General features: G+C 34.7%; 1 protein-coding gene across 8 annotated transcripts in view; it reads left to right on the forward strand.

Annotated features, from left to right (window-relative positions):
- EIF4E (eukaryotic translation initiation factor 4E) overlaps positions 1-25,510 on the forward strand; it is a 62,185-nt gene extending 36,675 nt beyond the window's left edge. For 4 of the 8 annotated variants that reach the window (XM_056803165.1, XM_007495908.3, XM_056803164.1 and 1 more), the window contains 5 exons: positions 2,232-2,295; positions 2,688-2,801; positions 3,588-3,727; positions 6,089-6,190; positions 25,076-25,510. In XM_056803165.1, the coding sequence (XP_056659143.1) occupies positions 2,232-2,295; positions 2,688-2,801; positions 3,588-3,727; positions 6,089-6,190; positions 25,076-25,142 (487 nt within the window). In that variant the 3' untranslated portion in view covers positions 25,143-25,510. Of the gene's footprint in view, positions 1-141; positions 228-2,231; positions 2,296-2,687; positions 2,802-3,587; positions 3,728-6,088; positions 7,206-25,075 lie in introns of those variants that run through there. The other 4 variants (XM_007495907.3, XM_056803166.1, XM_007495906.3 and 1 more) reach the window with 2 other exon arrangements.
- Positions 25,511-26,613: the final 1,103 nt, after the last annotated feature.

Here is a 26,613-nt window from a genome sequence, read left to right on the forward strand (position 1 = left end):
GCTATTGTTGGGACCAGATACTTGGGGTTTTTTTTTTTGTTTTGTTTTGTTTTGTTTTGTTTTGTTTTGTTTTGTTTTTTTGGTAAGGGTGTGTGTTTTGGGTTTTCCAGGATTCCTTTAAGACAGTTCATGTTTGTGAGAAAACTATAGGGCCAGATGGAAGAAAGAATAATGTATTTTGTCTCCTTAAGATGCTTCAAGGATATCACTATTCCTTACTCAAAAAGGTAGAATGTTAATTTTGAGACAATACTCCTTTAAACCTTAATTTATTCTTCAGTTGGTTGTGGGGGGGGGAGAAGGGATATAGATCATTCTGGAAGTATGGCAGTATTTATACCTTTCACAGTTACAAGATCCCCTTCACTTCCAGAACAATATCTTACCAAAAAGGGGGGGTTTAATGGCATGTGAACTATGAATTGTCAAGTTCTTATCTTAGCCTTATCTATAGAGATGAATAGAACAATGTTTGTATTCTTTCTTGAGACATTTCCCTCTAATTAAGAAAAGCCATCTGAGACTTTACTCTTTAGTGCTGGCTCATCCTGACATGGAAGTAACCTTGGATCAGCTCAGCAGAGGGCAAGCTCTAGCAGATCTCATTAAGATAGAAAATATAGGCTTGGTGACAGACTATTTATGTCCCTCATTCATGAATTAGCCTTATCTATGGTAGAGTGATGCATTATCAGTTTTACCAAAGGATGATTTAAGGACATAGTAACCATCAGATTAGTTTGTATTGGTGGAAGAAGAGTACTTGCACTAATAAAATTTTAGATTAATTATTTGAAAGCTTTATGTAGAGCTTCCATATTAAGATCACGTTATGAACCTAGTATTATATACATCATCTCTGTGTAGCTTGTATTTTTAATCTGTGTGAAATATGTCCTCCCCAAAACTGTCATATAGGGAGTCCATAATTCATTGACAGGATCATATAGCTGAAAGGGGGACTTCAAGAGAGCATCTAGTCCAGCCCCCTTTTTCCAGTGAAGTGAGTACCTACATCATCCCAGATAGCTACTCTGTTTTGGTCTTGAATATCTTTGGGAATTGAGTACAATTTCGGTTTTCTTATTGCCTGGGTTCAAGATAATCTTATGTCTATCAAAATATTTCATTTTATGTGCAGTTTCTTTTTCCAAACATAGATAATTATTAAATTACTACTCAGCATCCTATTGTAAAGTTGATCTTTATGTTAGCAGAATGATATGGCAGCTGAAAAAGGAAAAAAAACAAAGAATGCCAACTTAGGCTACATTAAGAGAGGCATAGTGTCCAGAATATTAATACCACAGATTGTAGTTCCATTTTTTCTCCTTGGGTCAAACCACATAGCAGATGATTATTTTCACTTCTACATGACACATTTTTGGAAGTAAATTGACATAGTCTGGAGAGCATCTAGAACAAGTTAAAAAAGGATGATGAGGGTAAGAGATCATATTCTATGAAGGATCAGTTGAAAGATCTCGAGATACACCTATTGTGAAATAGAAAAGTTTTGGTCAGGAAATGATAGCCAGTATTTGAAAGACTGCCATATGGAAAGAAATGATGGAACAGATTTGTTCAGGCTTCAGAGAACTAGGAACAATTTGAGTATTGCAGAAACAGATTTAGACTTGATTTAAGGGAAATAACAATTTAACAATAAATTTAAGCATTAGGACTATTCAAAGGTATAATGACGTGCTTTGGCAGATGACAAACTCCACCTTCTCTGAAGGTGGTCATCAAAGCAATGGTTTTCAAAGTCTGGGTTACCACTTGTTAAGGCTATAGTAGTATGAGATCCCTTTCAACTGTTGAGAGTTTGTGATTCTACTTCATATATTTTAAAACAGGAACTAAGTCATTGTTGTAGTTCTCCTCTGCCCCAGCTAGATAATTCATTTCATTTAAATCTTTAATCCTTCATGGTCATGTAGATTCATACACTGTTCTTATGATATTAAATTAAGATCAGATGTGATATACTGATATTTGGCATTATAGAAATGTTAGACATTTACATCAAAAACAATTTGCAGTGTCAGAAAAAAATTCTTGAACATTATTCATGAATGAAAATCAGTTCAATAAGTCTATCTAAATTGTTAAGTAGGAATATATCTAATCTTGTGACCTATTTTTTCATCATAGTCTTTAAAGGTTATAAAGCTCTTAACTTTGCCTCATTTTCTTTTGTTTCATAACTGTCATTTTCTTTTATGTAGTTTATACAACCATATCCAGCTGTCTAGTAATTTAATGCCTGGCTGTGACTACTCACTTTTTAAGGTATGACTTATTAATTACTGACTCTTAAAATTAAGTAGATATGAATCATTTACATATGTTAAGAAATCTTCCCATATACTATGAAACATGGGCTAACAATATGCATATATAGACACATGCATTATCAAGTAGTTTTTATAGGTATGTTTGTATAATAAAAAACCATTATCTTTATTCTGTATATAGTATGTAATGGTAATATAGGTTCAAAGGATTACCCATTAATGGATGAATATTTATGGAGATTATTGAGATTTCAAAGGGAGTTTTTATTTGATACAGGATATTTTATTTAATACAGGAGGGAGAGTTGTTATTTTTGGTTTGAACTCTAGTAATCTTTGTTTTTTTTTTAAAGTGGTGTCTGATAATCTGCCCTTAAAATTTTACAGGATGGAATTGAGCCTATGTGGGAAGACGAAAAAAACAAACGAGGAGGACGATGGCTAATTACATTAAATAAACAGCAGAGACGAAGTGACCTTGATCGCTTTTGGCTAGAGACAGTAAGATTTTTAAGTTTTAAAATAATTTTTCAAGTGGCAGTTTTAGATTTCTGGTGATATTCCAACTCTGTGGAAAGAGGGTTATCATTACATAATGTTGTTCACTTGTTTGAAAAGAGAATAACATCCCCTTGAGAAAATGAGTAATTGCTTATATACCAATATATTAGCTAATATAATTAGTGTAGCTAATACATTTTAGGAGGTGCATTTGCTTGATCACCGTAAGCATCTTAAGTGAGAGACTATGTTGCCTTTAATAAAGATAATTAGCTTTTGCTTTTTTTTTTTTGAGTTGGGGATTATGATAGGATTTGCGCAGTTAGAGATTTGGTTTTAACTCTTGGCTTTTTACTTCATAGTCTATTCATTACATTGTTGAGATAACTAAGAGACTGTCAGTTTAAACCCATATTTTTTTAAGAAGTTCTTTAAAATTTTTCCAATATAACTGGAATAGGATATTCTTGTGTTAATAATTTGTAAACTGGTAAAAGTCTGAAATATATAAAACTCACCTGCTCAAATATGTACTGAAAAAATCTATTAGTAGATTTTCTTGGGAGTTGAATTTCATCTTGTTTCTCAGTCATCTGAAGAACTGTGCTCAATGATGAAATGAAGGATAACTTGAAAAGCTGCACAGTACCAAGTGAATTGTGCTCTTGGAGGGGCAGAGCCTTGATAAATGATGGCCGAAAGTTGGTAGAGTTACCTGTTCTCTGTGTGTAACAGCATGTACACATGGTTACATGTCATTGTAATGGGGCTTTTTTTCTTTCTTAGCTGCTGTGCCTTATTGGAGAGTCATTTGATGACTACAGTGATGATGTGTGTGGAGCTGTTGTTAATGTTAGAGCTAAAGGCGATAAGATAGCAATATGGACTACTGAGTGTGAAAACAGAGATGCTGTTACACATATAGGGTAAGCCTCATTTAAAAATATTAGTATTACTAGGCTGTTAAAGCTTGAGGAGGAAACATTTTTATTTATGGCTTGAGAGTTAACTTCAGTGTCATACATGGTTTTCATGAATATTTTTCATTTTCATTCTTACAGAATGCTTCACTAGTATGTGGTCCTATTCTTGTATTTGATTAATTATTCTGTCTTTCACAGATAATATTTCTCTGTGTCCAGGGATAAAACATTTGTATAAGATCACTTAAACATTCCCCCATTGTGTGAAGCACTATTATACCAAAATTTTGTTTTCCAGTCCGTTCACACTTAATTTTAATATCAGTTTGATGTCATTTAATGTCAGTGACGACCCTTATTATTCTGAAAAAGTTCTATATACATTGCCAAAACATTTTTAATTCTGGGGCGTGGGCATGGGGGTAGGGATAAGGAGATCACTAAGGAGAATAAATTATGGACAAATTTCATGCTAGATCTTCAGAATCTTCATTATTTTTGGTTTTCATTGTTGCTATAGATCGATTATAACTGTATTTAGGCCTTCTATCTGTGCTATAGATAGCACAGAATATAGTAATATTACTACAAATTTATAGTAATATTATTACCTTAAGAATTTGACAAGGATTTTTATTAGATTATCTTTTGCAAATCTGCATCAAGTAATAAGGTGCATAGAGATCTTGAAGCAAGAGGGTTCTCAGTTGGAGTCATGCTTCAGATTCCTACTAGTTGTGACTGTACTTCATTTCTTAAAGCCTCATGCACCTTCTTAAGTTATAAGTTATAAATGAGTTGCTATTCTGCATTAGTGAATATACTTGCCAAAGAAGTCATTCCCTAAACTGAAAGAATAACATATCCGTATTCTTCCCGATATATAAGTGTATTTAGTGTGTGTGTTGGATATGTCTTTAGTTTTTTGTTTTTCTTTTTTTTTCACCCTTACCTTCTGTCTTAGAATCTACTAAATACTAAATATCGGTTTCAAGGCAGAAGAGCAGCAAGAGAGGCATTTGGGGTTGAATTGCCCAGGGCCACATAGCTAAGAAGTGTCTGATGCTAAGTTTGAACCCAGGACCTTCAATCTCTAAATCTGGCTCTCTGTCCCCGGAGCCACCTAGCTTCCCTTCCACTCTTTCCCTTTCCCCCCTTGGTTTTTATTTGATATATAATTATTCGTAAAAATTAGTAGGTAATAGCCCTTTTTAACTTGAATATTTTTTCTTTGTACTTTTAGTGTGTGAATTTTTATCAGCCTATAAAATGTAGGTAGTAGAATAATGTCTCTTCCCACTTAGCCATATGAAAAAAATGATGTAAAGTGTCACAAATAATAAAGTGACATCATAATTGAATGAATAGCAGTAGTAGTTTTTAATGCCTTCTGATAGCTCAGAATGCGGGTTTTTTGCAATCAGATAATCGTGGATTTGTTTTTCCAATCCTTAATCCTTCAAGTTTTAGTTGCCTAGAAGAAATTCAGTTGATTATTTTAAAAAAAACTTCATATAAGCTTTGTTTTTCAAGGAAAGATTTATTTTGATAGTATTTCTTTTTTATTAATATATTAATGAATTAGTATAATCAAAGAAATAAATTTTTCTATAGTCAAAGAATCTTATTAATGAGAGGTATGTATAGCATAGTATAGCATAGCACTCCAAACAGCCATTTTTAGATACAGTTTCTGTCAAGGGGAGATGGCAGTGAAAAGGAAATTTGTTTTTTTTTTTTCAATGAAGTGTTCTTGTTTTACAAATTTTATTAATTGAATTCTAGTCCTTTGGAAAGTGCTTTTGTCAGGGAACAACATATTTCAAAGATTTTTACATTTTTGGACCACATGTATAAACTACTTGATATATCTTACATGTTTAATTTTTGTGCCGTGTTTTGTCCTTCCATTTTTCCTTGGATCAGTTTCACACAAATATATTCCTGTTGTATGGAATTTTGTTTGCTCTGTTGATATGTTATATAGCACTAGATTGGGAGACAGAAGAAACTGGGTTCAAATTGTATCTCTTATTAACTGCCTTGTTTTCCTTTTTTGTGAAAAGATAATAATACTTTGACCACCTGCTTTATGAGATTATTATGAGGAAAGTACTATTTAAAATCTTCAGGTGCATTATTAGTTAGCTTGCTTGTTCCGGATCATACAGATTGATGTGAAACTAAAATAATCATCATGAGAAGTTAATGTGTCCAAATGTATCAATAAATGGAAAAAATGCATGTTTTTGTTTTATTATTCTCTGCTTCTTGTATATGTTCTTGCCTAGAAAAATAATGATGCATAAATCATCTTTCTGTGAACACAAAAGTAATATCCTTTTTCTTTTTTCCCCTTTTCAGGAAGGTATACAAGGAAAGGTTAGGACTTCCTCCAAAGATAGTGATTGGTTATCAGTCCCATGCAGACACAGCTACTAAGAGCGGCTCCACCACTAAAAATAGGTTTGTTGTTTAAGAAGACACCTTCTGAGTATTCTTTCATAGGAGACTGCGTCAAGCAATCGAGATTTGGGAGCTGAACCAAAGCCTCTTCAAAAGCAGAGTGGACTGCATTTAAATTTGATTTCCATCTAAATGTTGCTAAGATATATGAGAAGTCTCATTCGCCTTTGTCTTGTACTTCTGTGTTCAAATTTTTTTCTATTTTGACTAGCGTAACCATTATCCCAATCAAAGAATTACAGTACACATCATCCCCAGAATCCATAAATGTGTTCCAGGCCCACTCTGTAATAGCTTAGTAGAAGCATTACTATTACAAAAACATTTATCTATCCACAATATTCAGAAAAGAACTCGCATTTCTTCACAGAGAATTACTTCTGTTGTACATTGCATTGTATGCAGTAACATATTTTACTGGTTTGGAAGAGTATGATGCATACCATTTTCTAGCAATTTTCTTTGTTTCTTTTTTACAGCATTATTTTTTGCTGTAATCTATGCTGATGGCTGCTAGATTTAATTTATTTGTTTCCCTACTTGATAACATTAGTGATTCTGATTTCATTTGGTTTTTTTTTTTGTTTAGTTTAGTTTAGTTTTTTTTGTTTGTTTTATTTTTTGCTCATGTAACATTGGTGAAGGATCTGGGAAATATTACATAAAGGTGGAATAAACATGAATTTCGTGCATTCTTTGGTAATTTTTTTGGTTTTTTTGTAACATTAGAGCTTTGCTACAAATTTATGCATTTCAGTCAAATCAGTGATCTATGTTTGTGTGATTTCCTAAACATAATTGTGGATTTTTAAAAATGTAACATCATAATTACATTCCTAACTAGATATAGTATGTCTGTTTTTGTATCTTATGCTGTATTTTAACACTTTGTATTACTTAGGTTATATTTTGCTTTGGTTAAAAAATGGCTCAAATAGAAAAGCGGTCCCATTCATATTAAGACAGTGTACAAAACTGTAAATAAAATGTGTACAGTGAATTGTCTTTTAGACAACTAGATTTGTCCTTTTATTTCTCCATCTTTACAGCAAGTATTTGTATTTTTTTGTTACAAGGCAGTCTCTACTGTGTCTTCTGTTGTAGTATCTTCCAAGAGAATAGCGTAAGTTTGGAGCTCTAGTTTGATTATTATGTTTATTAAAATTTTTAATAAATTGAATAGGTAGTACTATATACATGGAATTAAATTGATGTGGCTTTTTTTTTAACCAAGGTAATTTTCCTATTAACTCAGTATATTTTGATGCTACTTGTTTAGCACTTAATTCTTATGAATATTTTGATTCTTGAATGCATCACTATTAGATTTGAGGCACTAGCTATTAAAAAATGGCTAATTGCTGAACAGTGAGTAGAAATGGAGAAAATACTCTAAGAATCTATTTTGTTTATTTTTCAGTCTACTAAGTTTGTTTTATAAATAGATATGAAAATTTTGGTTTTTTAAAAGATGACATGAAGTATCTTCTTAAAGACCTTATAATACTTTGAAAACTTTAAAAATATAAAACAACTATTAAGTTTAGGGAAATCGCATTATGCTATTTAAAACAGCATAATGAACTATTTCAAAGCCTCTCAAATTGAAAGTGACTGCCAGAAATGAGAATATAAACTGTTTATAGAATTAAAATGAGAAGAAAATTATTTTCCTTTAAATATAATTTATATAAGTTCTTAAAAATCATAAAATTACACATAGACTTTATAAACCTCTTTCCTGTATGCTTGAAACAAATATGGAATTAGTGGAATGGTTACATTTTAGATTTTTAAAAAATGTTTCATGATTTTAAAAATGTTTCAGATTAGGGAACTCATCCAGGGTAACAATACCAGTTTGTATCTTCTTCTTTAGACATAAAGATTAAGGTTTCTAAAGAGAAACAAAGAATTAAATGATGGTGGCATAAATACATAAGTAGTACATAATTTAGTCATTTATAAGACAACTTGAGACCATGTTCTGAAAGGATGCCACAAAAATTATGCCAGTGCCTCTACTTGTCTTCTGTCCTTGACTTATACTGGCATTGAAAAGGCATCTGCAGGCAGAAGGGCTGGGTCCAAGACCTGGCCTATGTGACCTTGGCAGATCTTTAAACTTCTGGACCTCAGTCTTTTTATCCATAAAGTAAAGATATTAAACTCGGATGACCTGAGCTTCTTCCAGTTATAGATCAATGTATTCTTTTATGTGTGTCACTTAGTTCAATACTACAATTGAAGCTCATCATGACTTATGACCCTCACAGGGTCATAAATTATTTTGTTAGCTTATTTATCTATGCTTTAATATGGTATATCAAAAATACTGAATAAGTTGTTTAAAGGGTTAGAATGAATGTGTCCTGTACTAGCCATTTTGCTATATTGTGGGGATACTGCAATATTTCTGTCAAAAAATGCTTAGGACTAAAGCGCTCAGTTATTACTTGAAGTAGCTTTTTTAGGGGGAATTGAGAAATATTTTTCATGTAAGCTATTGACACAGTATTACAACCCATTCAAAGTTAGAAAAAATTCATATCTTTGATATAACTGTACTTAATCTGTTGAGACCTCTTAGGTTCCAGCCCGCATAAGTGAATAGAAATCTATTTCTGTCTACTAGCAGCTGGTGAATAGTATAATAGCACTTACTCAAGAAATATAGGTTGATGTGTTGACTTTTTTATGTATACCATTTTATGTGTCAACCTCTGCACCAAATTGTCTTATGCTTCAGCATATAAAGTAAAAACCAGAATTTTTAAACTGATAGAGGCTAAGAATAGTTGTAACACTATAATGTTAAAGAATAGCTGAATTTTAAAAGAATCATTGATTTGAATTGTTAAATGAGGGAAATCTGTGAGGATTACATATTTTACTTTTTGGAAATGAGATATATGGCAAAACCTGTCAGAAGTAGTTGCAAAATTATGACTTCTTGTTCAAATTGTTGCTCAGGTTTTGATTACTTATACCTTTTATCACATAGTCCATGTTTCCATCAAGCCTATCAGCAGTCTTTCAAACCCAAGTAATTTAGAATAATGCATTTTAATTCAGAGATAGTATTTTTTCCTCTTATAGAGCTGGGGATAGGGAATGGATAATTGAATCCCTTTATTAAGGTGTCAGCTTTAAAAAACATACAGTCAGTTCTAGGTTATATCCTATATAATGGAATGGGGCATTGAATGTGACAATTTTCTTTTTAAACCCTTACCTTCCATCTTAGAATCAGTACTAAGTATTGGTTCCAAAACAGAAGAACAGTTAGGACTAGGCAATTGTGGTTAAGTGACTTGTCCCACGGTCATGGATAAGAAGTGTCTGAGGCCAGATTTTGAACCCAGGACGTCTCTTCTGTAGGCCTGGTTCTCCTACTGAGCTACCTAGCTGCTGTACTTCCCCTCTCTCCCCCTACCCAATTTTTAAAAATAGTGAATGTACATTGATGAACATTACATAGGACACTTGTCTGCTTGTTGTGATGTTGGAGATAAAATCACTTGTAAGAATGAGGGCAATTATATGGCTGAGATGAAATTAAATTTTTATTTTTCACAGCTATATTTGAGTTGCAGAAGAATTATTGCTGGTACTTCAGTCCTTCGATAAATCTCTGATCGCATAAATCCAACAATGCAGATTTCTACTCATCTAAACCCCTTCATGCTGGGTCCTGTTGTGCATTTTCCACAGTGTCCACGGGCCTTCCTCCTATAGATCTGGCAATTTTGTGGATTCTGATAGAGAATATAAGTTGTGTAGTGACTGTCCCTTTTGACACCTGACTGCCCATAGTTTTTGTTACATGTTTCTTCTGTTGCTTAGTTTTTGATTGGTAATGGTAACAGCCCGAAATGCACCTCTCTGTTGTCCTTTGATTAAGCTTCAGCTTTAATTCTTAGGGGCTTCTGGTATTCCATAGCACCAATATATGTTGTCACTGGGAGGATATTGGCCTTTCTTTCAAGGATGAACTTGGGAACGATTAAAAGATCTGTACATTTTCCCAAATGCTATTCACTGCTCTTATTTTCAATTTGTGGCCTAGATCATTATCTTTTTACATGCCCATATATATACCCACTTCGTGATGGTGGCGCTGAGGTCTGTTAATCACATTTCATAGCATTTATATAATAGGTCTTCTTTATTCCCTTGAGGTTTTTCTTGTATGAATTGGCCAAAAATTTTTTTGAGTGACTATGAATCTTATTTTGGAGTCTCAATTGTGTGTGTGTGTGTGTGTGTGTGTGTGTGTGTGTGTAGATGCGAAACAAGTAATACAGTATCATCTACAAACAGGAGCTTCTGAAGTCAAGTTTGTGAACATACCTCATGATGGTAGCAAATACCTTTGCCTAACATTTGCCTAACACATCTTTCTATTTCATGACTTAGCTCATAATTTACCTCTGTTGCCTCTTTCTAGAAATCTTTGTTTTGATTTATGCATGGGAGACAACTTTGGAAAGCCTTTGCTTTATCAAATCTTAGTTCAAATAATGAGCACATTGTTTTAATTCATCCTTTGTCATTTACTAAAGATGTGGTCTGCTTTAAAATAATGATTGCAAAACTTTACTATCACTTTCATACCTTCATCATGCCCTCATAAGTGTAGATTTTTTTTTCCCTTAGAAAGTAGTTTTGTGGGCTTGTAGATTTTTTCCCTATGTTTTTGGCATATCCTCTTTATAAAAAGGACCTTAGACACTCAATCTGATGCAGCCTTCTCATTTTGAATGTGAGGAAACAGGCCCCAAAATATTAAGTGGCATAAGTTTTTAGGTTTTGAACCAGGGCCTTCTACCTCCAAATGTGTGGCAACCCTTGATACACTCAGCTGTCATCTCCACACAGTCTTTTTTTCTCTATTTTCTCTTTCTCTAGTTAACTTGCTTTTCTTTTTTATTACTGCATGCACCACATTAGATATAGATTATAAAATCCAAATAGAGCGGTTCTGTTTGTCATTGATGGATAAAGAGTTATGGAAATACTTACGGATCTTTCTCATTTTTCATTCGTTGTTCTTCCAGTCAATTGATCTTGGGATGATTTTGCTTATGGGTCTCCCACTAAGTCTCTCCACTGTTTTATTTTTATGAAATGATACTATTACCATCATTATGTTTTTATAATTCTTACCTTCCCACCTTAGAATCAATACTGTGTATTGGTTCCAAGGGAGAAGAACTGTAAGGGGAACAGCTGGGTAGGTATGATAGCTAAGTGGATTGAGAGCCAGGCCTAGAGATGGGTTCAAATTGACCTTAGACACTTCCTAGCTGTATGACCCTGGGCTAGTCGCTTAACCAAACCCCATTGCTTAACCCTTACATGGTATTAATTCTAAGGTGGAAGGTAACGGTTTAAAAAAATAAATAAAAGAGCAGTATAAGGGCTAGACAATGAAGATTTAAGTGACTTGCCCAGAGCCACATCATTTAGGAAGTTTCTGAGGCCAGATTTGAACCTAGGACCTCCTGACTCTAGGCCTGGCTCTCAATCTACTGAGCTACCCAGCTGCCCATGGCACCATTATTTTTAGAGTTTATGTTTTAAACTGATGTTGCCATTTGGCAAGGAGAGTGTGCTTGTTTGCCCAGTTAATTTCTAGGCTGCCTTTTAGGCTTCATTAGAAAATTATCTGTCAATAACAACACTCATGTATTTCCCTCTTTTGAACTGTTTACTTAAATTGGTCAGATTGGTGTTTTAGTTCAATATCTTCTCATTTTTATCTTAATGTAGAAATTATTTTGACTTTTAAGTACATTTTGTAGAAATAGTTGATTTGGAAATGGCTCCCAGATGTCAGCCACAAATTTATACTCTGTGGGAAAAAGTTTGTTTTTGGGGGAGAGAGGATTGATTTGGGTGGGGTTGATCATCAGAAAAATTTGTGACTCAACATGCCTCCAGTTTTTGTTTGTAATTTAGCAAAAATTCATTTTCATTCACCTGTTGGGGGAGGGGGGGACTAGACAAAATCCCTATAACTAATGTGCACCGTTAAGCAAAGCAAATTCATTGACCTTGTCCAAAAAATACTCAAAATGACCCCTGCATTGGATTCATCACTTTTTTCAAGTGAATAGCATATTGTTGGAAATATGGTTGGTTTTTGCATTGCTCACATTCTTTAATTATTTGTGACTTAGGCTTCTATAAATATAATCTATAACCTATATAAAATATGATCTATAAACCCCTGATTTCTCAGATTTCTTATTCCTGGTCCATTTTTTACAATATTTTTCAATATCTTTCCTAATGCTCACCATGTGTATTGAAATCACTTAATAGTAACTCATTAATATTTGGGGAGTTTTACCATATTCATTATAAAATTTCTCTCTACTTCCACAAATTTTATTTGTTTTCTAGGTTTTTTTAAAGTTGTATTCTTAATTCATTGATCTTGTAAGTTTTTTCTACATTTGTTAGTAAGGTTTTTGTGTCCTGCTAAGCAGTCAGTTTGTGTCAAGGTGTGCTGTATGTATTCTCCTTTTTATTCCCATTTTGTATCATCCAGGAGTCTTATACCTAACTTTTCTTTCTTTTTCTTTCTTTTTTCTTTTTATAGTTGGGTTTATGTTTACCTAAGTCTTAGAGGAGGAAATTGAGATTCTACTGTCTTTCTCTCCTTGTAGGTCATTCTTTTGAGAACTTAGATGCTATTCCATTTGGTGTTTATGTGTTTAATATTTATATTTATATTAATTCATCATTTATGGTACCTTTTAGCAGAATGTAGTGTTCCTGTTTCTCTGTTTTAGTCAGGTCTATTTTTACTATTGCTATGTCTTATATAATTGCAACATGTTCCTTTTTTATTTCTGAAACATAATAGATTTTAAAGTAGTTCCTTTTTAAAAAAAAACTGCACATATTTTTGCTTCAAGTGTATTTCTTATAAACAACATATTGTTGGATTCTGGTTTCTAGTACTTTCTGCTACCTGCTTTTTTATTGGGTAAGTTCATCACATTCATATTCATAGTTGATTGTTAATTGGATCTTTCCCTCTTACAGATCTTTGTTTCTTAGCCCATTTCTAAGAGTTTGTTTTCCTTCTGTTAATCCCTGCAAACTCTTTTCCTTCCTGTTTGAAAGAAATGTATTTCTATACCCGATCTCTCTCTCCCCCTCTTTTTGACCTATTCAAATAGGAGTGATGTTTATGTCATTTGTTCCCTATCCCCTTGCTTTACTCTATACCTTTTCTCTCTTTCCAGTCTTTTAAGATAGTCAAGACTATAACATAAAACACTCCCATACTTTCTTTATGACTTCTGCTGATATTCTATTGGACAATTACCATCTCCCATGCTTGCTCATAATTTCTTATACTTCTCTTTAATCCTGTGTTTTTATATTTCATAGTTCCGATCTTTTTAACAGGAATGCTTAGAAGTCTTCTATTTCATGAAAGATCTCCACCACAACTCACACCCTGAATATTTTTTTTTTCCAGGCAAATTATTCTTGGTTGTAAGCTTAGGGTTTTTTGCTTTCTGTAATATTGGATTCTAAACTCTGCTCCTTTCTTTTGGTAGTTGCTGAATCTTGTGGCCCAAGTTTGTTTGTTTTTGGTAGTTTGCAATGTATTTTCTTTGAGTGGAAGTGGGGTGTATTTATGTTATCTTTCTGAGAGTATTCATTTTGAGGATTTTTTTAGGAGGCAATTGGTAGATTCTTTCTTCTTTGGCTTATGGTTCCAAGAGATATAAGAGTTTTCTCCTATGATTTCTTGACATATATAACATTTATGCTTTTTTTTTTTTGAGCATGGCTTTCAGGTACTTTGATTCTTAAATTATCTCCTTTGATCTGTTTTCCAGTTATTTTTTTTCTTAGGAGCTCTGTATTTTCTTCTTCTTCTTTTTTAATCTTTTTACTTGTGCCATTTGACACATTCTCCATCCCTGGCTTTTAGTTGATCAATTTTTAAATTTCAGTTATTGTGTAAGGTTTTTACCATTTTTATAACTTTTTTTAAACACTTAAATTTTCTCTTCCATTTTTACCACACTAGCGCTTTATGTAGGATTCTTTTTTGCATTTGCTCATTATTCCAATCTAGTTACTTACTTCAGACCCTCTTAGGGCCAGACTCTGCAGGGAAATCTGTGCTAAGTTTTTTTTCCTCATGGGTCCTTTTTGCTGCTTTCTTGAGTAGTTAAGTCTTTTGTTATTCCAGCATCTCAGGGACAGCTCAGATTTGGGTCTTACTAGCTTTCAGTGCTCCCAAAGTAGTTAATCTTGAGCAGTGTCTACTTCCTGCCCTCCTAGTCTGAACTTTCATGCCTGTGGGCTTGTCATTGGTAATGGAATTCCAGTAAGATCACTGTTTGACTCAGCCCCTTCAACCAGCTGGGGAGCTCTGCAGGTTCAGAGTAACTGGCTCCCCTTTGGTCTGAGATTGTTATTCAACTGAGCCTTTACCCTGGACTGGAGGCTAGAATTGAGTTCCTGCTTTGTTCTCAAATAGCTATGGTTTGCTTCTAAGCCTGTTCCTTGCTCAATACACTCTAAGCCTCACCAGGCACAGATCTTTCTTTCATCAGCTCTGGATCTGTGACCCAGAAATTGGTAGTGAACAACAAAGCTGTCATTTTGCACCTGTTTCCATACCTTACATTAGTTTGGGGAGTCTCTAGGACCTCTTTCTGACCCAGTGCACTGCCTTGGTCCTTAGTCCCTGGGTGCTAGTATTCTTTGCAGGTGCTCCTGTCCAGACCCTATACATCTCTCTGCTATTCTTATGCTTACCTGGACTGGGAAAGTGACTCTGGGATCATTTCCCCCCCCCCCCCCCCCCTCCCCGATTTCCCTATCAAAATTCATATCTAGTACTACATTTTCTAGATCTTTGTGGAAGGATGGTCTTGAGGGAACTATTTTGACTCTTCTAAAATTCTGGCTTATAACTTTCATGACAATAGTTTTGCATTTTTTATTTTAGTTCCTCCTGAAATTTTCAACGAAAAGGATAGTATATTTAGAGTCCTGGTAACAAATTACTGTTTCTAGATAGTGTAGAAAATGATTTTTAGCATCCTTTTCCCCCCCTTTCCATCGTTCTCGCCATGCCATTGCACACGCTTAGGGTGACATTTTTTCCTTTGTTTTATGAGCTACAATGGCAAAGAATCCATCACTATGCATAGTCTACCTACTTAGAAATTAATAAGCTTCTGTTACCCATTTAGGCTAATCCTTGGAAAACAGACATGAGAACTTTTCTAGAACCATGAGTGAAATGATTACTTTCCAGGACTTGTTCTTTACTGACTTGACTTTCTTGAATTTGAGGGTCCCTCTTAATTATGAAGACTTAGAATAAAATTTTTTGTAAATTTCCATAAATCCTTCAGGGAGGGATATATGCAACATACCAGAGGCTTTTCTATGACTTTCCCCAGATTTCTTGTGATTATCAAATTGTGATTATCTCAGATTTCTTGTGATTGATTATCAAATAAGACCCTTGAACTACATTGACAGTATTTTGTCTCCTGTATTTGAATCAACTTCCTATTTCTAGTCATCCCTGCACTTGTTATTTTTATGCCTCTTCTGTATAATCCTTGGTTCCTATAGATTCTTTTTTCCCCCTTCTATATTTTAAAATTACACTATAGAAGACATTTTTTACAATTGATTTCTGATATTTTGCCATCCAAATTCTCTCCATCCCTGAGAGATGCTCTTATTGAGATTATATCAGTGCTTTCATGCAAAATATATTTCCATATTCATGTCATGAAAGAGGGCATATCCCATATATAATTTAAAAAACTCATGAAGGAAATAAAGTGAAAAATGGTAGCGCCATTCTGCATTCCGACTCCAACAGTTCCTTCTATGGCTGTGGATAACATTTCTCATCATGAGAACCTTTGGAATTAGCTTAGATCCTTGCACTGCTGGTCCATGACCTTCATAGTTGATCATTGTATAATATATTTGTTACTATATACAGTATTCTGGTTCTGCTCACTTCACTTTGTTCATAAAAATTCCAGGTTTTTCAGAAGTCATCTTGTTAATTTCTTAATGGCACAAATAGTATTCCATTGCTTTCAGATACCATAACTTGTGTGGCCATTCCTCAATTGATGAATAGCCCTTGTTTCCAATTCTTTGCCATCACAAAAAGAGCTGCTACTAATATTTATTTATTTATACACACACACACACACACACACACACACACACACACATATACACGCACATTGTTCTCTTTGGGATATAGACCTATAGTGTTATTGTTGGGTTAAAGGGTATGCATAGTTTTATAGCCCTTTGGGCCTGGTTCTAGAATGGTTGTATCAGTTCATAGTTCCACCAACAGTGTATTAATGCCCCAATTTTCCCATATCCCTTTCAACATTAACATTTTCCTTTTTTGTCATATTAGCCAATCTGATACACAGGAGGTGGTATCTCAGAGTTGTTTTAACTTGCATTTCTCTTAATAGTGATCTCGATCTGCTGTTGATTCTTTATACCTCCCTCATATCTTTCCAATGTATTTTTGAGTTAACTACAATTGGGAGTTTTCTTAAGTCATGGTGTTCCATGGTTTGTCCCTAGTATCAATGGGAGAATACTGGAATTAGCAAAAGATGGGTTTTCATGGCAAGGGAAAGCAGATTGAGATTGAAATTTCTACATAATTCCTAAAATGCAATGTGATCCCATTCCAATTTTGGGCCCAATTCATTTTTCCATTTTGTAGCCTATGCTATATAGAGATAATAATTTATTAAAATGTTAGTCAAACCATATATCATACTCATATGACATTCTGATTTTTTTCTATCAGTTTTATGAAAAATTGTATCTCATTGAGTAGTTTCTGTGATACTTCTGAATTCAGTGTCATCCACAAAAAGCAACCCATAGTTTTACCTTCATTAGGGAACTCCTGTTCAGTTGAACTTTGTGCAGGACCATGGCACTGCAAAATACCTTTAGTGTCTCCTTGTTTACATCTGATAATTATGCTTTACACGATGTCAAGGAATCTCATAGGCCTTTAATGTGGGAGACATCTTGGTTTTTAAAAAGGAGCATATTATTTTGCTCTACTGAATCAGTTTTTTTAATTAAAATATCAAAAAGTAAAGAATAGGATCTCGTTTTATTTCATGAGTCACATGAATGAAGATATCTGCTAAAGTGAACTAATCTGTTAAAACTTCTGTATCCTGGTCAGTTTTTGTTTTTTGTTTTGTTTTTTTTTTCAAAAAATACCCCCCATTATTATGTTCATGAATTTTTAAATGCTGAGAAAGGATGGGCAAATTTGTTACATGAATATAATAGAATATTATTGCACTGTAAGAAATAACATGAGACATCCAGAAAAGCATGGGAAGACTAAATGATCTGGATGCATAACATCAGAACAGGGGAACTACTTGCCTCATGACTATAACAATGTAAATGGAAAGAATAATTTAAAAACTGAACATTGTGTGATTATGGTGGCTGAGCTTGGACCCAGAGAAAAGATGAAAAAAATTCACCTTGGTTGAAGAGCTGGTGAACTGGATGTGGAATGTTGCATGTATTTGATTTTGCTAAACTGTGGTTTTCCTCAAATCTTGTTATTTACATGGGAAGCCTCACTGCTTAGGGAAGTGTGGTTTGGAAATCAATGTGATGTAAAAGTTTTTTAAAAAATGAATAAAATTTGTTAAAGAATGAAATGAGTTATATCCTCTCCCCCTCTAAGAAGGCACATTGATAGTTATTGATGTCTTCTCAGCTTGTTCATTCATTTAGCAAACACATCCCAGGCACTGTGTTAGCTAGTAGGGATACAAAGAGAAGGCAAGGAAGGGAACAAGCATTAAGTGCCTGCTACGCTAAGTATCTCAAAAGACAAATACTTTTAATACAAAGACAAAAAGTGGAAGTCTGAGCCCTCGGGGTATTCTATTCCAATATTCTAGTGGTGGTGGACATATCTAATGTTTTAATTATAAAATAGTAATTTCTGGAACAGGACCCACTACCAATTAGGCAGACAGTTGCTGCCCCTCTTGTTAACATAGCCTATATTTTCTCATACTTTTGGAATCTCTTTGAAATAGCCAATCATGAGTGCCATTAAAATTATAGGACATTGTAAAAAGAGAGCTGGAGGAGGAGGCAAAAGATTGGTCACCTTTAGCAAGTTTGAGTCTTGGCCCTCAATTTCCTCATTTTTTAAAGGGGATGAGGCAGATCAGGTGAAAAGTCATCCATCTTTGTTTTACTCCATCCTCTAAGGTACATATTTATTGTGTATGTTGAGTCTATCCAATTGCTTTTCTCACTGTCAGGTTTCACTTACTGTTTATAGGGCATCAAAGACATAGGCTAGAAAGAACACCCCATCACCACCACCACCACCACCACAGTCCTCATAAAATTAAGGACCTTGCATACTATGAGGAAGGATACTAACATGTAGGGGAAATTGTAAAAGACTTGTATGGTTTAAGTGATACACCTTTGTCATTGATGAGAAAAAATTGTTATAGAAACACCGGCAAATGCGTTTCACTGTTTTTGTTGTCTTAATTTCACTTAAAGAGATTTGGGTTAATCTGATCCAGTTGGATCTCCCTACAAATCTTTCTTGAGGTCCATTTTCCCCTGGTCTGCTTTTTGCTGCCTTGGGAGTAATATTCGACTGGCTCGATATCTTACAACTAGGCTTTAAAACAACCCCGTTAATATTAGTAAAAGAAAATTTCAGATTAAAAATGACTCTTTGGGTTGAATTTCAGTCATTTAGAAATGTAGTGATCGTGGGTTTACAATATTTGTAAATGGCAACATAATCATGACAAAGTAATAAACTTGGGAGATGGTTCTAGATGCTCCCTGACATAGGATGTATACTCTCCACGTTACAGAACTTTGATTTCACCATTGCTGATAGCTGCTCAAAAACTGGTTGATCTCATCTATGTCATTTCTTACACTTTTGTTTTTGCTGAAGTGAGAGAGCCGAACAACCATAGAAATAATTGACTAATTTCTCTATTTAAAAGAGAAAGTGACCTACACAAGGTCAGGGGTGTGGGAGAGGTGGCCTGAGAAGTCCTATGAACTCCTTTCATCAGTTCTTATATCTCTTAAGTTTGGGGTTTGATTTTTTTTTTTTTTGATATTGCTGCTAGTAAAAGCTGCTGGGAGGTAGGTGGCTTGGTGGATAGAGAACCAGACCTAGAGATGGAAAGTCCTGTATTCAAATCTGGCCTTATACTTTTTAGCTGTGTGATCCTAGGCAAGTCACTTAGCCCTAATTGCCTAGATCTGTTGCCTTGTTCTGCTTTGGAACTGATATTGATGCTAAGACAGATGGTAAAGGTTTTTTGTTTTTTTTTTAAAGCCACTGGGAATTTGACGAAACGTATTCTCTAGGATTTACTTAGAACAACAAAATATTTTTGGGTGGTGTTCCATGAAGGTTATTGAGACTGTCATTTGAACTTTGAATCTTCACCTTTTAACAGTGTCCTTAATGAAAATAATTATTGGACTGAATGATTTTTCTCAAATATTTGAAAGAACTGATCTACAAATTGGGAATCAACTGTCAAGAGAGAGTAGTAACCCAATATAAAGACTTGGAAATGGGTAATATTGGGTTTATTATTGAAAAATGGAGGTGGAGTCAAGATTGTGGCTTAGAAACAGCAGAAGCTGAATCCTCTGTGACTATCCTTCCACACCAATCAAAACAAAGCACTTAAAAAAAAAATTCAAACCCAATAAGATGGAGCCACAGGACTCTCCTACTCTATTCAACTTGAGAGGCTTGCAGAGAAAGTTGAATTCTTTGGTATAAAGGAAAGAATGAAAGACCAACACTCCTCCCCCACCTACTGCTCTGAGACACACTGTAGGACTCAGGCTGACAGTGGGTTCTCGGGGTGAGGACTGCAACTGCAATGGAGTGGCTTGGTGCCATCACGTGAAGCTCACACTGACCATAGCTGACCAACAGGAGCAGAAGGGAAGGCTGGCTTATTACTACCTTCAGCCTTCTTTCTTCTTCCCTCTTATTATAGGACCTTTTGGTCACCCCCTCCCTCCCAGTCTCTCCCTCTCTTGTATTCATCTGGGGAAGATTTGATCTCAGGGCAGATTAGGTCAGTAGATGAGCTCAACTGGTCTAATGCAGTATTCCAGCAGAGCAGAGAACAATCCCCTTCCGGGCAGAAAAGCTCAAATCACAGAGCCAGCAAACAACCAACCAGAGGAGCAAGTGTACAGCCCACAAGGAGGGGGAGGGGAAAGAAAAAGTATGAGTAAACAGAAGGAAAAAAAGGAAATTATGATTGAAAGCTATTCAGATAAAGAACAGATGGAATAGAGGGAGGACCAAGGAATATCAAGCAAAACCTCAAAAACTGGTGAACTGGATTCAGGCTCTGGAAGAGCTCAAAAAAGAATTAAAAAAAATAAGACAAGCTAAAGAAAATTGGGAAAATCAGAATTTAAAAAGGAAAATAGTCTGCACATGAACTGAAACAAGAAAATAGTGTCCTAAAAGCTAGAACTGACCAGCTCAAAAGAGGCAAAAAAAAAAGATAAAAATAATGATTTACAAAGAAAAATTAGGTCAAAAGGAAAAGAATCAAAAAATCATGGATGAAATTCAGTCTTTAAAAACCAGAATTGAACAATTTGAAGCTAATGACTTCACAAGGCATCAAGAATCTATAAAACAAAATTTTTAAAGATGAAAAAATAGAAGATAATCTGAAGCATCTTATAAAAAAAAAACTGATCCGGAAAATAGATCCAGGAGAGACAATTTAAGAATTATTGGGGGGAGGGGGGAACTGCAAATATTCGTCCATTATATATATATATATTTATATATATATATTTATTTATTTATATGTATATATTGCCATAAAGGGGGGGGGGGGGCGCAGTTGGGTAACTTAGTAGATTGAGAGCTAGGCCTAGAGATGGGAGGTCCTCAGTTCAAATCTGATCTCAGATACTTCCTAGCTGGCTGACCCTGGGCAAGTCACTTAACCTCCATTGCCTATACCTTACTGCTTTTCTGCCTTGGAAACATTACACAGTACTGAGTCTAAGAGGAAGGTAAGGATTTTTATTTTTAAAATAAATAACGGAAAGGATATTCAGCAAGGGTACAACATTGGTTTAACTAGGTATAGCTCCCACTCCTTGATATCTGCCTAGCTTGCCTAGTCAAAACCAAGTGTTAAGCATTAAGGGTTCCTACCTCTATATAGGTTGAGTTTTTATATTTTTTTGGGACCAAGAAATTCAATGAATTACTCCCTTGGACTAATTAAATCTGAAGGAAAATGTTTTAGAAAACTAGCTTAACCTGTATGGCAGGGACCTTAGAGGAAAATGAGGCAAACATAAAATAACTTGTCCAGGTCACACAGCCTAGAATTCTACAGAAATGAGCTCAGGAGAGATAGAAAGCTCTCAAAAAATAAAGTTCTGAAGCCAATATGAGTGGAGGATCATTTTTTGACCAAGGTAGCCACAAGGTTCTTATTGCTCAACTTTGATTTAGTTTTTTAATTTCATATATTTTGTTTTGACACAATGGACTTCTTGATAAATACCTGATAACCCACTGCCCCCCCCCCAAAAAAAAACCCACCTAAGTATATTCCCTTAAAATACCTGAGCAAAAAATAAATGGACTCCCAGATAGTCTATACATTCTGTAGTTTGAATGGATTTTTTTTTATTTCATCCTAATAGGCTTTGTTAATAATATTACAAAATGCTAATGGTTTCATGGGTTTGTTTGATATACTTCTGCTTTACTCAAATTAATAAATTTTATAAATTAAAAAACAAAACAAAAAATAAAATACCTGAGCAAACCAATTACTAACCCACTTGCAACTTGGCGTTCTTTCCTATTTAAATCTCCCTCTCCCTTCTTTCCTCTGCCTGTTTCTGTCTCTGTGTCTATATATTTATGGAAAGGGAGAGAAAAGAGAGAGGAGGGAGGAAACTAGGTGGTTGGTAGAGTGCTAAGTCATGGTCAGCTAGACCTCAGTCCAAATCCAGCCTTAGATATTTACTAGCTGTGTGCCCTGGACAACTTATTTTACCTCTGTTCACCTCAGTTCCTCAATTATAAAATGCAACTAATAATTGAACCTTCCCAATAGTGTTGTTGTAAAGGTCAAATGAGATAAATATTTGTAAAACATCTGGCATAGAGAAGGCTCTTAATAAATGTTTCCTGCCTTCATATGTATATATGTATATCTTTTTATATTACAATCATTTCCTGAAAAATGATTACATTACATTTATGTTACCAAAAAAAAAAATACGGAAGAAAAACAGATCAACAAAACATTCCTGGAGGGATATGTGTTACGTTCTTTTTCTGGAACCAAGATTTTTTATTGCAATTTCATTTGAGTTCAGATGTCTTTGAAAATATATATTTTTTCATTTATATTGCACTTGGCTCTGTATATGTTGTTCTCTTGGTTGCTCTAATACCTCCTTTCATACATGGTTTCCCATATTTCATGCTCAGCATTACTTATGATATAATAATAGTCCCTAACATTCATATTTTCAGTCATTTCCCCAATCCACATGCACTGATTTAAAACAATTTTTTGTTCCACGGAGAGTGTTGATTTGAGGATTCTGGTATATTTGGAAACTCAGTCATTATTAACCTGTTTGGAGTATATATTCCTAGTAGTGGAAGTCAATGGGTAGTAACATTTTAGGAACTTTTCTAATTTTCATTCCCTCCTCCCCCAGGATGATAGGAACAGTTTACTCAATGAAACATCAATACTCAATGAGAATGTATTTATTCTCTTCTCTTCCCCCTTCCTTACCCTTTGATGCAGCTAGACCTGTATCCCAAAGAGATGAAGGAAAGAGAAAAAGGATCTACATATACAAAAATATTGATAGATTATCTTTTCTTGGCAGCCAAAAATTGGAAACTATGGAATGTCCTATTGTTGAATAACATCAATTTATGGTATATGAATGTAAAATATCTTTTATAACACAAAATATATGTTATATGTATGTCCATATGAAAATCATAAAGTATAAGAAATTTAAAAAGGGAGCAATTTCAGCCTACATTGGGAAGACTTTTATTAACTTAATGGAGTAAGGTAAATAGAAGCAAGAGAATGATATAATGACAATAGAGAAAGAATGTTGAGAGACTTTAGAATCCTGATTAATGCTGTGATAAAAAAAAATGAAGGCGAAGCATACCATTCATTTCCTGATGTAGAGGTTATAAACTGAAAAGTCTGAAAGGGATATAATTTTAAACATGGCAAATATGAGACTTTGCCAAACTCTGTAGCTACTTTTTGAGGAATGTCTTATTTTATAGAGTGACCCTTTGCTACTTTGGTATCACTTTCCTCTTGTCATTAATTAAAAGGAAAGATGTTTACATTAATTTTGATGACATGTCATTAACATTTGCTATTGGGTTTGCCCATAGGGGTTTGTTACTGTTTTGCTTTCGATCCTAGGGGGAGAGGAAGGAATAAGATGCTCCTGGTGGTGGCTCTTCCCACTTAAACATCCCAATGGGGTCTGCCTTCCTTGGTCATTGGAAGGAGAAAATGAAAGGGGGAAGGGAAGGGTACTCCCACTGCCCATGTGGTCTGTGCAGCCTGGGTAGGCAGAGGTGGGAAAGGAATGAAATGTGCTAGGTTCCACATGGGCTAGGTAGAGTATGTGTCAGATGTACACCCAAGTTAGTCCCCCAACACGGAATGTCCAACTTGGCAGTCATTCAGCCTCTGAAAGGGGATCTTCAGCCACCTCAGCATTTAATGAAGGAGCAGTCACTGAGCACCAAATCATAAATTGTGAATGGCAGTAACATGTGGCAAGAAAGAAATTCCTGCCTATCATCCACCCGTCCACAATTTTTCCCTGTCCTGAACATAGGCATACCTCACTTTTAAAGAGCATTAGGTTGTCTCTCAGTAAATGATAACTCTCCTTTTGAAGAGATAGACTTGGCCCCTTTGATGAAAGCTCCAACTCTATAATAAGACCTGGAAAGATAATTTCCAGCTAGGTGGCTCTGTGGATGGAGAGCCAGTCCCAGAGATGGAAGGTCCTGGGTTCAAATGTGACCACAGACATTTCCTAGCTGTGTGACCCTGGGCAAGTCACTTAACCCCTGTTGCCTTAGTTCTTACTGCTCCCTTCTGTCTTGGAATCAAAACGCATTGATTCTAAGGCAGAAGGTAAGGGTTTTAAAAAAAAAGAAAAAGGTGATGTGAAAGATTTGAGAACTTTCAATATTATCTTGAGGTGGTAATGAAAAGTGTACCTAAGAAAACCCACAAGTTTCCAAAAAAACCTTCCCCCCCCCCCATAATGGGGGTTAAGAAGAGATGGTTAGCATCTGTGATTTTATTGGTGTTGGAAAGTCCTGGCATGGACACTCCTATCAGTATAGATTTAGCAATTTTTTTTGTTTTAAAGAATTTCCTGGGACATTGAAAGGTTGGGCCTTGAACCCATCCCAACTCTAAAGCGAGCCCTTTTAAAATCAACCAGTAAACATTAAGTAACTCCCATGTGCCAGGCATTATGCCAAGTGCAAAGGCATACACAGAGGCAAAAGACACTCCCTGCCCCTTAAGGAGCTATAATGGTCATCATTCTGTCTCAGAGAATTTAATTCTTAGAGCTAACCTCCACAGTAACTCAACTATAATGACTCCATGTCTTCAAACCAGATATTGAGATATATGTATGATATAATGGTTACATGAGGTATAACTGAAGCTTTCCTTTTTTTCTTCATTTCATGGCTAGTCGACCAAAGTATTCAAATCCCAAGTATCAAGACCCTGGTGAGAAGTCTTTCTATACTTTCTATTAGCCCTCAGATCATAGGCAGTCTGGCATAAGCTTGGCAGACCACAGAAGAGCTTGAGGATTTCTGGCATATCCTTAAAGAGTCCAGGGGTCAAGTTTATGCTCCAGGGAGATACTGAAGTAAGACTTACATGGACACAAAATAAGAAGATGACAAGAAACGACAAGTGAAAAATATCTCTGCATCATCTTTGTGTAATCCGATCAAGGGTCAAAAACTGAAAGAATAAGAGGATCATAGATACTGTTATAAATCCCAGCTTTCTCTATTCAAACGAACTATTGATGCTCAAAAATGTAAAGAAAAAGACATCTATGTTACCGTGTCCTGTGAAAGCTTGACACATATAAAGCAAATCACCTCATCCACCATCTCTCTATCAAAGGCATTCTTTATTATAGTATCTCCTTGATAGGTTAAGAAACATGGCAAATTTATTTAGAATTATCAACTTAACTTATAAATATTCGAAAATCTTACTATTGGTATCCCCCCCCACCCCCAGTAGTGGAAAGCTATGACAAAGAAAAGGAGTCTATTAAAAACTTGGGGTGATCTCTAGAGAAAGAACTGTCTGAATATAAATGCAGATAATAACACCTGATTTATAACTTGTTTATTTGGGTATATGATATGGGGTTTGGGTTTTATAAGATATAAGATTATTCACTTACAAAAATTAATACTATGGAAATATGTTTTGAGTGATAATACATGTATAAACCAGACTGAATTGCTTGTCAGTTCTGGGAAGGGGGGGAGGAAAGAAAGGAGGGAGACAACATGAATCATATAATTTTGGAAAACTTATGTGGAAATTTGTTATTAAAATAAAATAGGGAAAGAAATAAAAGCTTGATATGAAATCCAACTAAACCAGATTACGCCAAAAGCTTTTATAAATGAAAGTGAAAGGAAGACACCACCAAAAATGGAAACAAGATAAAATATGCCAACATTTCTGTAGCAGATTGTTTTTTGTTATCAATGATGATGAAACCATCATATTTTGACTCAAATACCTCAGTCACCAATGTGGTTATATGAATAAGTAAAAATGACACTTAAGAAAATGAGGTAGAATTATACAAATTATAAAATAACATAAAATAATTACAAAAATGTTCATATTCTTTGACCCCACCCAAAATTCTGTTTTTAAGGGTTTCAAAAGAGGTTAGTGACAGAGAAAGAACCCCATTGCACATATTTGTTAAAAAAAAAAAGCACCTCCCCTTCACAAAAAAAACTATAAAAAATTTATACCCAGTGATTGGTTGAATAAATTAAAGCAAATGAGTAATGAAGTATCATTATACCTTAAAAAATGATGAATAAGTTCTTCCGGGTATACCAAATTTCTCAAGTAGGTGTACAGGCCTTATTCATTCTCAGTTCTGAATGACTGATTCAATAAAGAAATGCATTTTGGCCCAACAAAGGCAATTATCTTTATTTTTAATTAAATCTCAGT

The sequence above is a fragment of the Monodelphis domestica genome, chromosome 6 (genome assembly GCF_027887165.1).
Source record: "Monodelphis domestica isolate mMonDom1 chromosome 6, mMonDom1.pri, whole genome shotgun sequence".
Classification (NCBI taxonomy): Eukaryota; Metazoa; Chordata; class Mammalia; order Didelphimorphia; family Didelphidae; genus Monodelphis; species Monodelphis domestica.